This window comes from Podarcis bocagei, assembly GCF_964188305.1.
Source record: "Podarcis bocagei genome assembly, chromosome: 7".
Lineage (NCBI taxonomy): Eukaryota > Metazoa > Chordata > Lepidosauria > Squamata > Lacertidae > Podarcis > Podarcis bocagei.
Genome location: NC_138132.1, coordinates 16,051,401 through 16,065,566, shown reverse-complemented (window position 1 = coordinate 16,065,566; position 14,166 = coordinate 16,051,401). Strand labels below are relative to the sequence as shown.

Sequence of the window (14,166 nt, the reverse complement as noted above, 5' to 3'; positions counted from 1 at the left end):
TGGGGATTTATAGCTCCAGGGTTGGACAGGGTTGGAAGGTGGGGTATGCAAGGAGAATGGGCAGTGTGGAACAGTTCCTGCTCCATCAGACTCCATAGGAGATAAATCACCAGGTGAAACCAGCACCTGTTCTGGGCTTGGTGGCCATAACGACATGCAAAGGCAAATGAATGGTCACTTCTCAGGCTTCTGGGGCTGGTGCCAATGGGCTGGTTTCCAAATGATGTTTGTTCCTGTCATTCACTGCACCCATGGGATGAAAGCGTTGGGCACTCTGATACATGCCAAGTAGATGATCTACCCCTGAGCTAGCTTTATTAATTCCCCCAGAACTTTAAAGACCCATCATTTTAATTACATTTAAATTTGTGTCTTCATTGCTTTATGGCTGAATCATGTGCTTTCATGCTTTGTTGATTCTCTGAGCTGCCCAGGGAGCACTGTTATCAAGCAACTCATTAACGTGTTCATGGCAAATGACATAACTAAATGAATGTCCTTTTTCTGGCTGGCTGTACCAGTTACTAGCCCAACACTGACTTTATACCAAGACTGTGACTTATGTCTCTGCTGTCTCTTGCTCGCATAAGATTGGATGATTAAAAGGGGATACATACCATTTTGCAAAGCGCAATAATTTTTGAAAGCCAGGAAGAGTATCAATAAGCATGAATAAACTTACGACAGGTGTAGGGAACCCTTTGGGGGTCTTGTGGTCCCATTTGAGCATCCCCCCCTGATGGGTAATGACTTCAACCTTACTTTCTGCAGGGACTGGCTGCACTATATAGCTTCTCTTGGGATACTTGGTCACACAGCCAACCCAGCCACATCTGCACCTTCCACACACCTGCCATCACATATAACATCAGGTGTGGAGCAGATGGGTGTGGTTTGAAGAACATGGCCTTGCGAGCAAAACTGCTGCTCGTGGCAGTTCAGATCTGGGCCGAAGATTCCCCATGCCTGACTTACAGAATGGCAATGTAGAAATGATGGGCATTTCTGGCTTGCACAAAAGTGCCTGTTGCAGTGAGTTCCAAAACACAGGCTACTGTTAACCATGAAAAAGGAGCATGCAGTGATTTAGAGCCATCCCTGGAACTTCAAAGAAACAGAAACTTCTTCACTCTTGACATGATTTTATTCACTGGCAAAGAAAAATATTCAAGGTATAAAATTGCATAGGATTAGTGGAAATGGAAATTGCCTGTTAATAATGATGCCTGGATTCATTTCTTTTTAACCTCGTCTTATCTTCCAGGAAGCTGAAGAGATGTTTCAAAACATATTTATGTTCTGAGGGCCTAGCAACTTGCTAGTGCATGTATTTGACAGCTGGAGTGCACATGGCGTTCTTCCAAATTTCTACGTACAATCCAGGTATCCCGAGAGTACGTGGCCCGCTCACACAGGCGTGTTTGGTCCCACAGCCACGTTTGGCATAAGTGTATATCTCATCACCTGCAGGAATTGAGAAGAATGTTGATTTGGTTTAAGCTGAGCAATTGACATGGAAATGGGCATTAAAATTCCACTCGGTTCTGCTAGATTTCCCAAAGTGAAATCGTGTGAAAGATTGCATAAAACGTGAAAGTTATCAGGTAATCAAACGTCAGGAAAATGGAATAAAGAGCTGTCTGAATGCGGCCTTACCCTGTTGTACGGAAACATCATAGTAGACACATTTGCGCTCCCAGCCGTGGCAGTTTAATGTTTCCGTGGGGCGGCACCTTGGATTCTGCGAGAAGCATCCAGGACACTGTAAGCCATTTGGCCTGGTCCCTAGCCGTGGCACTGAGAGCAAGCACAGAAACAAGGGAAACAAGGGAAGAAACACCTCATCTCAGATCCATTTTCAGATTTTAGATAGTTACCCATCCTCCAGTCATTCCCCTTTGGGCTTCTGTCATAATCCTCAAACATTTCACCAAAGGAGCAACCACCCAACTTTGTTCCCCCTTCATAGGGAATTCTGTGAGCCCTCGGACACCCAGGGCCCCAGGGCCCTGGCACCTATGATGCCACACCAATCTCCCAGTGGTGCAAGATTTCTGTGCTCTCACCCAGGGTTCATGTTTCCTTTGGAATAATGGGCAGCAGAGACAGTGGAGCCTTTATGGTATATGGGTTGTTGTTTTTTTGCACATATATACAACCTGAGCCTATGATGGAGGGATTCATAGCACTAACATGCCAAGAGGGTCTTGCTTCTCCCATTGCCACAGCCTTGGATTGAAGCAGAAACCAGGCATGGCTCTGTCTCTCTGGCTTCCCAGCCTGAAGCTTTGCTTCCAGCTTCTAGCTCTCACACAACTCTGCCCTCTGCCATTTGTCTTTCTAACTACCAACAAGTCAAGGGAGGGGGACCCAACTATTTATTGTCCAGCACAGAACCACCTTCCCTAAGCAGCCCATACTTAGAAGGCCATGACCTCAAGCCGGAAGCTAGGCAGGCTGTTCCAGGAATTGAATCTGTGCTGGATCCAGGAATTAGAAGGGGGCACAAGCATACAATCTGCCCTCCCGCCTCCACTCAACACTAGAGTATGGAGGAAGAGTGTAGCCACTGTGGCTAGTAGCCACAGATAGCCTTATCCTCCATGAATTTGTCTATATCCTCTTTTAAAACTGGAGGCCATCACTGTCTACCATAGGATTGAGTTCCATGGTTTAACTATGTGCTTACATGAAGAAGTGCTTCCTTGTATCTGTCCTCAACCTGCCAATGTTCAGCTTCAATGTGTCATAGCTGTGAGGAGGAGTAGGAGTTTGGATTTGTTATCCCGCTTTATCACTACCCGAAGGAGTCTCAAAGCGGCTAACATTCTCCTTTCCCTTCCTCCCCCACAACAAACACCCTGTGAGGAGAGTGGGGCTGAGAGACTTCAGAGAAGTGTGACTGGCCCAAGGTCACCCAGCAGCTGCATGTGGAGGAGCGGAGACGCGAACCCAGTACCCCAGATTACGAGACTACCGCTCTTAACCACTACACCACACTGGCTCTCTGTGAGCATATTCACACATTCACACACACCAAAAGAAGGCAAGTGGGATCACTCCTGCTAGCTGTATGCATGTGAAACATGGACCACTTAGAAACGCCATCTTCCAAAGCAACTACTCTATTCCCAACTTAAGAATGGTTACCGTAAAAAAAAAAGGAATTATAGGAAGAGAACTACCCAAACTGTACAGAAACTTATTCATGTATGCTACTACAGCAGCAAGAATGTTGCTTGCCCCAAAATGGAAAGAATAAGAATTCCTAGCAAAAGAAGAAAGCATGCAAAAACTTATGGAATATGCAGAAATGATTAAACTTACCTGGGAAAAAAGAAATCAAGATGACAAACTTTTTATAAAAGAATGGAAATGGTTTATTGAATATTTACAAACAAATTTGTATGCATCCAGCTTAACACCCAAAGGTCTGGGAAGGAGGTGGAGTTGCAATCCTGTTCCCGCCATACACAAACCCCCAGGTTTTGAAGGTGAGAACATGATGGCTGTTAGGGTTGCCATGTGTCCAGAATTTCCCAGACATAGCTGGTAAGTGACTGCCAGAAACTGTCCAGTCAGAAATCAGCTAAACATCCAGGGAAATCTGGCCGTATGCTAACCCAGCGATTTCCCCTTAAAAATAACTCATTCAGAGCTTAACAACTTTGAAGGAAAAAAAACAGAGGGGAGAAAGCTCACCAACTTTTCTGTCCAGATTTTTACTTTTTGAAATATGGCAAACCTAATGGCTGTACTCTAGGGACATATTCTAACTATTCACAAGCATATGGCTTCCCCCAAAGAATAATGGGAACCATCCTTAACCCATCATGGAGCTACCATCCCTGGCACTCTTTGCAAACTACAGTTCCCTAGATTCTTTGAGGTGGGGAGACATGTGCTTTAAATGTGACCTAGTTCATACTAGATGTTCTCAGAGGTCATTACTGACATTGCAATGAAGCGTGTTACAAATCATGGCTGCTGGTTGAGATTGGTTCACAATTCTCCATGGCAATGTTTCCCAGGAGCAACCAGTGTCCAATGCTGGGGTGCAGTTTGGTGACGCGAATCACCCCATCGAAGAGGAAGAGCTTGGAAAAGTCCTGCCAAGGTGCTTACGTGTCACTGATCCAGCATTGCAGAGATCTTTGTGGCAACACTTGGCAGCTCTCCGTTTGCGCTGGTTCGGGAAAGTGAAGCCCATGGGCGTCGGAGGGCAGAACTTTTTCTTGGTGCAGCCTTTGAACGTGGAGAACCATCGGTCATTTCCTGGGGTTTTTCATGGAGGAAAGGCAAAAAAGAAATCAACAGCAATGTCAACCTGAGTACATTAATTTTTGTTTACTTACTCATTTATTTTTGACATTCATATCCTGATTTGCTTTTTAAATGCACACACAGAGAGAGAGGCACTACCCATTTTTGCCTGTGGCCATGCCCAGACCTTGGCAAAGGGCCAAACAATCACCCACCAACGATGTTCTCTGAGGTGAAGATAAGGCAGGCATCTTCAGATAGTGGGCAGGTATAGGGTGTCCCAATGCACGAGTCACTGTTGCTGCTGCTGCAGCGTTCACAGTTCAAGCAAACTCCTGGAAGGGAAAGGAAATGGCAGAATTAAATAAAGGGGTGATTTCCAGTCAGGTGGTAGCAAGTGAGCTTTATTCAGGGCTGGCCCAAGACATTTTGTATACCCCCCAACATTTCTCCAATGAAAATAGGGATGTCCTAAGGAAAGCGAGACATTCCAGGATCAAATCAGAAACTTTGGGTGGCTTCTGTAAATCTGAGTCTGTCCCTAAAAAACAGGGACAGTTGGAGGATCTGGTTTTGGCACCCTGAGTAAACCACAAAGTGGCATAGCAAACCACAAAATGGAGGAGGAGAATTCCCTGGATGCCAAGATCCAGCCAAGTGCTGTTTGGTGAGCGAACCCCAGTAGAGCTATAAAATCACAAAATTTGTAGCAAATTAGCATGGAAATAAAGGTTTTTAGATCCTTAAGATGTGTCCTTCAAAGGTCCTTCCAAAGTTCACCTCTTCCCCTAGCATAGAAAAAAATACCATACATTTGATAAGTTAACATGGTTTACTTACAAACCCTCCAAAGTTCATATTCATCTGCTTTTCCATACAGCATTCAGAAAATGTTGCACAGGCAGTAAAACCTGACTTAGTTACAGTGGTGAAAGTTCCTAAATTATAGGTATACAAACACAACAATGGCTTGTAAGAGCCATGTGGCCTGAGCTGTAGCATCCAGCTCAAAACCTCTTCACTCATTGAACTTCTCTGGTAGATTGAAGTAAACAAAGGCCTTTGATTGCCTTCTTCCCAATGTGAGAGGGAGTGGCCTAACTAAGCCTTACAGACCAGTTTACTCTATGACATTAACCCCTTCATGCATTAATTAGACATAAGCATGCTGCTTATATGAGGCTGGTTACTCCACAGTTTGTACTACAACTCCCATCTGTTGGGAGCTATTGTCCAAATGATTTGCAGGATGTCAAACTGGCAAAGGCAGGAGTAAACAATATCAGATTAGATAGGCAAATAATCTAACATGATGTAAGGCAGCAAAAGTAGCCAACATTATGGCCTCCAGATACTGTTGAACTTCAACTCCCATCATCCTTCATCAATGGGCTGGGGCTCATGGGAGCTGGAATCCAACAGTGCCTGGAATGCATTACACTGGCTACCCCTGGCCTAAGGAGCTAAGTCCTACTGACCTACCTGTAACAGGAAGGAGAAGGAAGAGGTAGACGATCAGAGACGTCTGCATGGCCTTGGGAACACATGCAAAAGAGAAAGGGAAACTCGAGCTCAGATGGCAGCTACATCAGGGATCTCTATTCTAGTCTAGCTGTGGGGGGATTTGGCTCGTGGTCCAACTGGCCTCCAATGATAAATGGGGGAGAGTGACCAGCAACAAATATGTGCTTGCTGGCCATGGACATGTGGAACTTTCCTTGCGCTTGGTTGGAAAACTGTAGCGAGCATAGAACGTGACAGCACAACTGCTGATAGGAGCGAGACCCTATCATCATATTACACATCTACCCAAAAGTCTTCTCTGATTGTCAATGTGTTATGGGGCCAAATTAAAGGTATTGCTCTTAAGGTGTGTTTGTTTTCCTGAATATAATGCTAGTTCTTCTGTCCCGTTTCCTAATGTTCATTTCATGCTGCAATACCTGTTGTGTTGCGGAACTGTGGCTTGTTGACCAATATTCCGGACCAGGGGTGCCAACTTGAATAAAATATTGTGTGGGCCCTGCCTCACATAATCAATCACATGACTCAGTGCACACATATCATTTGAATGGGAAGGCCCTTCAACTTGGGGGGGGGGACAGACTCTCAAATGTTTTATTGTGGGGGGCCTAGGAGTTGGCTCCTATGTCCTGGAACATCATGCTAAATTTCTTTCACAGCAATGGGCATGACACAGCAACAAACATCATTGGACGTTGTTGTTGCTTACCCACCCTTTCCACACATGTATGCTTCTGCTCCCCCATGAGACCCCCATGGAAATAGCAGGAAAGGACTGTATGCTGATCTAACCACCCCAAATTTCATGACTTTACTCCCATGAATTTCCAGGTTAAGTGAGCTGCAAACTGACATTTTTTCCGGAATCAAATAACATGGAAATGAGTTCCAAATATGTACTATATTCCATTAGTTTTCTGCAAATGGCTTTTATGTCATGTGACTTGCCAGATATAATGGGGAAATCAACAGTTAGGGAAACGTTGGGGAAATGGAAGAAACAGCTGTATGACCACAGCCTTCATATGTATATAAAGCCCTTAACAGCTTGGGACCGAGTTACTTGCAGGATCGCATTACCCCATAGGTGCCCACTCAGCCTCTTCGACTCGTAGAAGCTTCAGTGACATGCTCAGCAGGCAGAAGAGCAAGAATTATTGCTGAGGCTTCTTAGAGTTTTCAGGTGCATAAACCCAGCAACTGTGGATGCTTAGAACACCTGTTGTCTGACATGATTATGAGATCAGCAGTTTGCTCTTCCAGCTTCTGCTTATCAGTCCACAGCAGAGCTGGCCATCCAAGTCTTGCTGAAATCCGGTGGCTATCAGCCCCAGCCAGCTTGAAACAGTAAGGAATTGTGGGAGGTGTAGTCCAGCAAAATCAAGAGGGGGCAGCATAGGGTCTCCATCCCTGTCTATAGTTACTGAGATGATATTTCTCTCTCTCTCTCTCTAATTGAATTTACTGCAGGGTTGGGAAACTAGATAAGGAGAATGGGCCAACTTTGATGGCAGGTGGATGGGTGTGCTGCCCAACGATAAATCAGCTGATGTCCTCATGAGGTCAGGTGATCCATTTTTGCCCATATGGTATGAATTCAAACATGGAAGGCAAAGGCGCAGCATTTTGCAAAAGCTGATTGGTGCTTTGATGGTTTCTGAGTTTATGGATTGCTTGAAGGCCTCAAAATCTTGGCAGGTTTTAAAAGTGAGAAAGTTGGAGTCCTGCTTATTTTCTCTCCCCTAGCTGCTCTGTCTCTTTAGATTCCAGACTTGGAGCCCTTAACTCCTCCCATAAACACTCTCACACACAGTGCTTCTGTCTTCTCTGGGTTCAACCTCAATCCCTTGACCACCATCCATCATCCAACCGCCTCCATGCACTCACACAGGACATTCACTGCTCTCACTGGTGCCTACTATGAAGGAACCCGACACTTCTGAATCTGCTACTGTTCAACAGCTGGGCTCCACTCTCTGGTTTATGTCCTTGAGCTGTGCTCAGGCTTCTCGCTTGACAAAATGGAGATACGGCTAGGAGCATAGGCATGGCTGGAATGGTAGTGGGACTTGCTTCTGATTTTGGGCTTTAGTTTCTTCATTTGTTTTAATTGAGGTTCATCTATTTTTTTATATACAATAATCTTGGACAAACCTAAGGAGTGTTGCTTTGCCCCAGACTGACGAAATCACTTTTTGAATCAATACGAAATTACATTAGGAAGAAACACAACTATCTCCTCTGTAGACTCACCTGCGCCACCCCACCCAGCCATGCACGAAGACTCTGCCTAGGAACTCACCTTACTGCTAAAGCCTTCCTTAAACTCTGGGAGAGTCATCTGGGAGAAGCAAATAGAACCATTTTTGGACTGAATATCCTTTATTGGGCCTGCAATCTTTCATTCAGAAAACAGTCAGGAACCCTGAAAAGAAACCTGGAGGAGGATGGGACGAATTCTCGTTTGGTCCCCAAGTTGGGTTGAGGAAGAAATTCAATTTTGTCTGCATATTAATGAGAAACTAACTCATTTGCACTTCCCATATCAATACGCAAACTAAAACTCAGCCTTCAAATTTCCCATTTCTCAGAATTTTGCGATGTAGTTCATAAACCAAACGGTGTATACAAAAATACATTTATGTAGGAAAAGTGCCAAAAGTGCATATTTTGGTGATAATAACATATGTACAAATGCTTTTTTTAGGGGGGAATGCTAGCAAAACACTACACTAGTCAAACTGCAATTACAAATTGTGTTTATTAGGAGAAATTCATGCTAAAATGTGGATGGATTTTTAACAGTTTATATATATATATATAAAAATGCAGATTGCTCTAGTATTGTGGAGCATTGAATTTAAGATTTTTTAAAAAATGAGAAACTTAAGAGCACTGATCTTGACAGATTTGTCCATTCCAGTGCCTAAAAGCTCACGGCATGGATACTACAAGTTGGCTGGCATGGGAATAAAACTCAGGAGAGAAACTTCATAAAGAGAATGCTAGAGATACTGGGTAGCAGAAGGAGGAAGGAACTATTCCCCAGGATATGCTTGGTGCTGGAGGATTTAGCAGGCTTCCACATTGCGGTTCGCATTTTGTAGCAGGTTCCGTTAATGAACCCGATTAGGCTATGGAGTTCACCCACGTTGCTTGTTCCACAACCCTTTATGACAAAAGACTTGGAATCTGCAAGTAGACATGGTTAATAGTCATTGACAGTTTTATCCTCTGTGAATCTGTCCAATACTTTTTGAAAGTCATCCAAGATGGTGGCCATCATCACTACGTCTTATAAGACCGAATCCCATCATTTAACTATGCACTAGGCGAAGAATATTTGTTTGTTTATAGATTTTAAATTTCAAAAAAATAAAATACAACTAGTCAAACATTTTCCGGTATGCATTCCCTTGGTAATCGACTTCCTTTCTACCCTTCCTTGGTTTTCTCAAATTATCTTTTGCTGCTGCATATTATAATTACTCTATACATTCTTTCCTCTACCTTATTCTGAAAAAAACTTTTACTGGTTAGCTTACTCCAAACCTGCTAGCATTTGAACATGTTTACAATATTTTATAAACATTTTCCAATCCTCCTTGAAAGCTGTCTTGTCTTTGATTCTTTGGTACATCTCTTCCAAATATCACTAGAAGAAAAGCTTCTCGTCTTTTTGGGAGAGTCCTCTTAAATATTTTTTTTCATCTCATTACATATAATCTCCTAAAATCCTTTAGCTGCTCTACAAGTCCATCACATATGATGAAATGTGCCTTCTATTCCTTTACATGTACCTAATTCTGACTCATACAAGACTTCCTTATTTGGCCAATCTGAACGTTCCAACATTTAGCTTGATAATCTCATCTCAAGGTTCTACTCACTTGAAAATGACTTATGTGAAGGAGCCCAAATTCAATCCCTCACCCAAGACATTTAAGTGCACCAAAGGACAATGCACACAAGTCATTAGCACCTCTGGCACAGCGCTTGTTCATTTCAATGATGTTTGCATCAGAGAACACCCTGGAAGATTGTTACTTGGGGTTCAGGGCAGCAGGTCTCTTGCTCTGCCACCTGAGGTGTCCATCTCATCTTGGCTTATGGTTGGTCCATCTCTGGAAGCTCCAGAGGCAGCATTCCCCTCCCACCTGCTCCCTCTACCCCACACAATTCCTCTTCCTCCCCTGCTAAGTACCTTCCTTAGGGCCGTAGGTCCCTGTTACGCTGATGCAAGTATTTTCCGCATCTGTGCATGAGACTTTTCCGCCTATGCAGGTTTCCTCTGTCGCAGCAAAACATCCAATTGGGCAAATGAGCCCATTCTTTCTCGAAGAAGCTGGAGGAACTAGGAAGCAAAGAAGAGAGAAGCAAGTGGTGTGGGGAATTTCTAAATAGGATTTTAAGAAGAGGCCTGATGGTTCCTTGAAAGGCCTGATTCACACACGCACCTGTAGCAGCCAGTGTGTTGGGGTGAAGCAACCCTCCTAAAGCTGGCATTTCTGCTGTTTACCTGTATGAAGGTCCACCAAGCACCCATGCAACTGCCCTGCCTGATCCATCACATCACAGTGGCTGCTACTGGTGTGTGCTAGAAGTGAGATGGGAAACAGCAGTACATGGAGTACTTGCACATGATGGATCAGGAAAAGGATGCAGGAGGTTGGAGTTGTGTGAATGCAACAGCGGAAGCTCTGGACTGGCTCACCAGTAGACCCACATCTTTCTAAACCCACCTTCATCTCTTCCAGGCAGGGCCCAGCAATGCCAGTGTTAGGAGGTCAGCTTCGCCCCCCCCCCAATCCTGTCCCACACTCAGAATTTCTTCTTCTCGTGCCAGGTGTGTGAAAACTTTGGCCCTCCAGATGTTGGTAAACTACCAACTCGCAACATCCTTGCCCGCTGGCCATGCTTGTTGGGGCTGAAGGATGGTACAGTTAAGCAACACCTGGAGTTGCACTGGTTCCCCACACCTGTCTAATAACACCTGCTTGTTATGGATGGTATTCCCAAACTGAGGGGGCAGTGGTGGTTGGCAACATGCAGGCACCCACAGCAGTGGCGGAGCTTCATGCTACGGATCCGGGGGCGGAGAACAGGTGGGGGCATGACTGGTGTGCATCCCGGGGGTGTGGCACGCATCCTGGGGGCATGGTGCACTACTCGCAGGGGCGTAGCGCCCAGTGCACGGGGGCAGCCCTGATGGCACACCACCGGGATCGTGGTGCCAGGAGCGGTGCGCTCCCTCCGCCCCCCTCTTCCTCCCTCAGTGACCCACAGAGACCTTTCCCCCACAAGCACTTTATTTTGATGTTGTTTTCTTCTAACGTTTTCTTTGTCAGAAAGAATGAGATCCAGAGACAACTTCCGTCCCTGCCTTACGTTAGGAAGAGAACAGGTAGAGGGACTAAAACTTCATACACTTCATGCTACTCCTACCAATTTCAAATTCAAATTGTGCATGGACTCAGCTACATTAGTAAAGAAAGAACATTTTACATTTGTTATAATGTAACAAATGTAACACCAGATGGCACCATAGAGCAGAAAACTTTTCTACACAATTTTACATAGAGTTTTTTTCTTTCGTTATAACAATTTCTAATTTCTTTTTTGCAACATGTTCCTGAAACAATAACACTGCATTGTTGGGGGATTTATCCTGCTTTCATTTGTTAAGTGATGCTTCCCAAGTTCTCATGCATCATTATCACTGGCTGGAGGGGCTGGCTATAGAGCAACAAAAGGGGGGGGGACACATAAACCAATACATTTGTAGAATGAAAAGTTAAGGGGGTTCCACAGGAAGTAATGGGATGTACACTGACTGGAAATAAAGCCATGTGACTAGCCCACAACCTTTGCACACACAAACATGATTGAAACCGCCCCAATAGCATCATCAGCAGAAATCAACCTGGGTGCACAAGGAAAATGACACCTGGAGGGACCCAGATTTGTAATTCTGTTGTCAGAGAGGAGGCAGATGATGACTTACCTCCCCATTTTAAGTTTGCATTGCAGCCATCTGTGGTACAGCAAGCCGAGGTGTGGCGCAAATGTTTCCCATCTGCTACGGTGATGGTAAAAGCATGGGCACAAGAAAGATTTCTCCCACATATATAGAATGTTGCATCAAACTTTGGGTCTGTTTACCAGAAGATAAAAAAAGACAAACAGCAGGTCAAGAGACCCCATCCCCCAGAATTCTTCATTCTCTGCCTAACTCTATTGTCACCGCTCTGCCTTGCCCTTCCACCTTGGTTCCAAGTTCTCCCAAGGGAATATGGCCTCCCAGAGTACAAGAGCCTGTAGATCAGACCAGAACTTAACATAATCATAGAAACATAGGAGCACCTGCTTTTGGTGACCAAGGTCCCAGGTTCAATCCTGCCTTCTCAAGGTAGAGCTGGGGAAAAGGCTTCCTATTTGCAACTTTGCTAGGTGTGTTGTAGTATATTTTTAAGTAAAGGGATTTGTGCCATTGGCATACACAGCCATGTTGCCTCATTACCATCCAGCAGGTTGAACCAAAAACCACCTTAGACATAACTGCCCTGAGGTTGGAAACACAGCAGGGGGAGGTACAGGCTCCCTAAATAGCACACATACCAGAGGCAAGACCAGTGGCATAGGGTGGAGGGACCAGGGAGGCAGTGGCCCCAGGTGCAAAATTCTGCAGGCAGGCTCCGGCTTCTGTGGGGATCTCCACCTTGCCTAGGCGAAGACAGTAAAGTAGCCCAGTCCCTCACGGACTGAGTGTGGGTAGAGGGAGGCCACCACAGTACAGCATGGCACTCTTCTTCACAAGCATCAGGGGGGTTCACCCACGAAGTTGTGTGGGCAGGTAGGTGGTGTAACACAGCCCCGCTTGGTCCCGATGAGGGGTGTGTGCGCTATGGAGGCATTGGCTGCTTGCCTGCCCCGGGTGCCAGCAACCCTCGGCACACCACTGGGCAAGCCATCGACCCTGTCAATTGTCGTGCTGATTCCTGATCATTCTCAAAGCCTCCAAGAGGAACCACATGATGCCAGATACTTGTCAGGTTTCCATGACCCTCTCCTTCTTCCAACGCTTCCTTACCTGTCAGTGTGTACTCATCCTTGATGGTCACACAGGTGTTGAAATCACTGGGACATTCTATCGGAGCTTGGGTAGCCTTGTATACATTTCAAGGCTGCTGGAAGACAAGAGAAGGACATCATACAACTATGGGACTGAAGCACCCTCAGGCATTGAACAAAATGGGGGAAAGCCTATGTCCCATTCAGTGTGTAATGCTGGCTGTGGGCAGCATATTCCCAAGAGTACACACCACAATGTGAAATGTGCCCTCCTGGTTCTGACCTTGGCTGCGTACACACCATGCATTTAAAGTATACTTAAAGCACTTAGCCTCCACCCAAAATCCTGAGAACTGTAGCTCACCCCTCATAGTACAACTGTACTCAGCACCCTTGACAAACTACAGCTCCTGTTATTCTTTGGCGGAAGCAAGGTGCTTTACATGTGTGCTGTTGTTATAATTAACAAATTTTAATAGAAGTGTTTCTAAAAAGTAAGGTGCTTTTCCGGCCAAAATGCCATCTTGCCCAGTTTTCACCTTCCAGTGATCTACTACATGCCTTCAGAAACATGGGTGCCCAAAACAATTATAACAATTATTCATGGGTAGGTAAGGGGGGGGACACTGAAAGCTGGGGAGCACGACATTTCAGAGAGAGAGAGAGAGAGAGAGAGAGAGAGAGAGAGAGAGAGAGAGAGAGAGACTGTACTTCTTCCCTAATATTCTTGGTTGTTGAAATACTACCCTAACTTTGCCATATGTCCAAAATTTCACAGACATATCCAGAATACTGCAGTCGGAAGCAGTGTCTGGGTGGAAATCGCTTAAATGTCCAGAAAAATCTGGACATATGACACCTATGTAGGAAGTCTCGATTCTGTGAATTTCCAATAAAAGCTCAACAATTTTTTCTCCAGATTTTCAGTTTTTGAAATATGGCAACCCTATGCTAGACACATACTCTTTTTCCTTTTCCTTTTCAAGCAAAGCTGGGAATACGGGGCTCACTGTCCAGTGGACACCCTGGTCCAGGAAGGTCACACACAGGGCAGGAAGACATCACCCTTCTCCTAGATGTTTGTCTTGAGCACTTGGCCTTCAGATGTATGGTGCCTCTGAAACTAGGAGGTTACATTTAGCATCTAAATTTTAGCTCACATGGCTCAAAGCCACTGAGGAGCCTCTCCTCCAGGGATTGATCTAATTCTACTTTCATTCCTTCTAAGGCAGTACCACCACCAAACCTTGTGGCAGTGAATTTCAGAAAGTGCTTTATGAGTTGTTGTGCAAGAGGAAGCACTTCTTT

The 14,166-nt window shown here is 45.1% G+C and overlaps 1 protein-coding gene across 1 annotated transcript; it reads right to left on the bottom strand.

Moving 5' to 3' along the window:
• Positions 1–1,122: 1,122 nt before the first annotated feature.
• Positions 1,123–6,981, bottom strand: LOC308590153 (phospholipase A2 inhibitor gamma subunit B-like). Its single transcript, XM_081199915.1, has 6 exons — positions 6,868–6,981; positions 5,746–5,797; positions 4,479–4,598; positions 4,126–4,275; positions 1,657–1,797; positions 1,123–1,464 (listed from the first exon to the last, which is right to left on the bottom strand). The coding sequence occupies exons 2-6, from the start codon at positions 5,792–5,794 to the stop codon at positions 1,319–1,321; spliced, it is 606 nt and encodes a 201-aa protein (XP_081056041.1). The 5' UTR covers positions 5,795–5,797; positions 6,868–6,981; the 3' UTR covers positions 1,123–1,318.
• Between the last annotated feature and the right edge of the window lie 7,185 nt (positions 6,982–14,166).

Bases quoted from the DNA above. Each gene is read 5' to 3' on its own strand.
- LOC308590153 (XM_081199915.1), bottom strand. From the start codon at position 5,794: ATGCAGACGTCTCTGATCGTCTACCTCTTCCTTCTCCTTCCTGTTACA. The intron at 4,599-5,745 runs GTAGGTCAGTAG...TTTCCCTTCCAG, and splicing joins CCTTCTCCTTCCTGTTACAG to GAGTTTGCTTGAACTGTGAA. The intron at 1,798-4,125 runs GTAAGCACCTTG...GCTTGCTCTCAG, and splicing joins CAATGCTGGATCAGTGACAC to TGCCACGGCTAGGGACCAGG.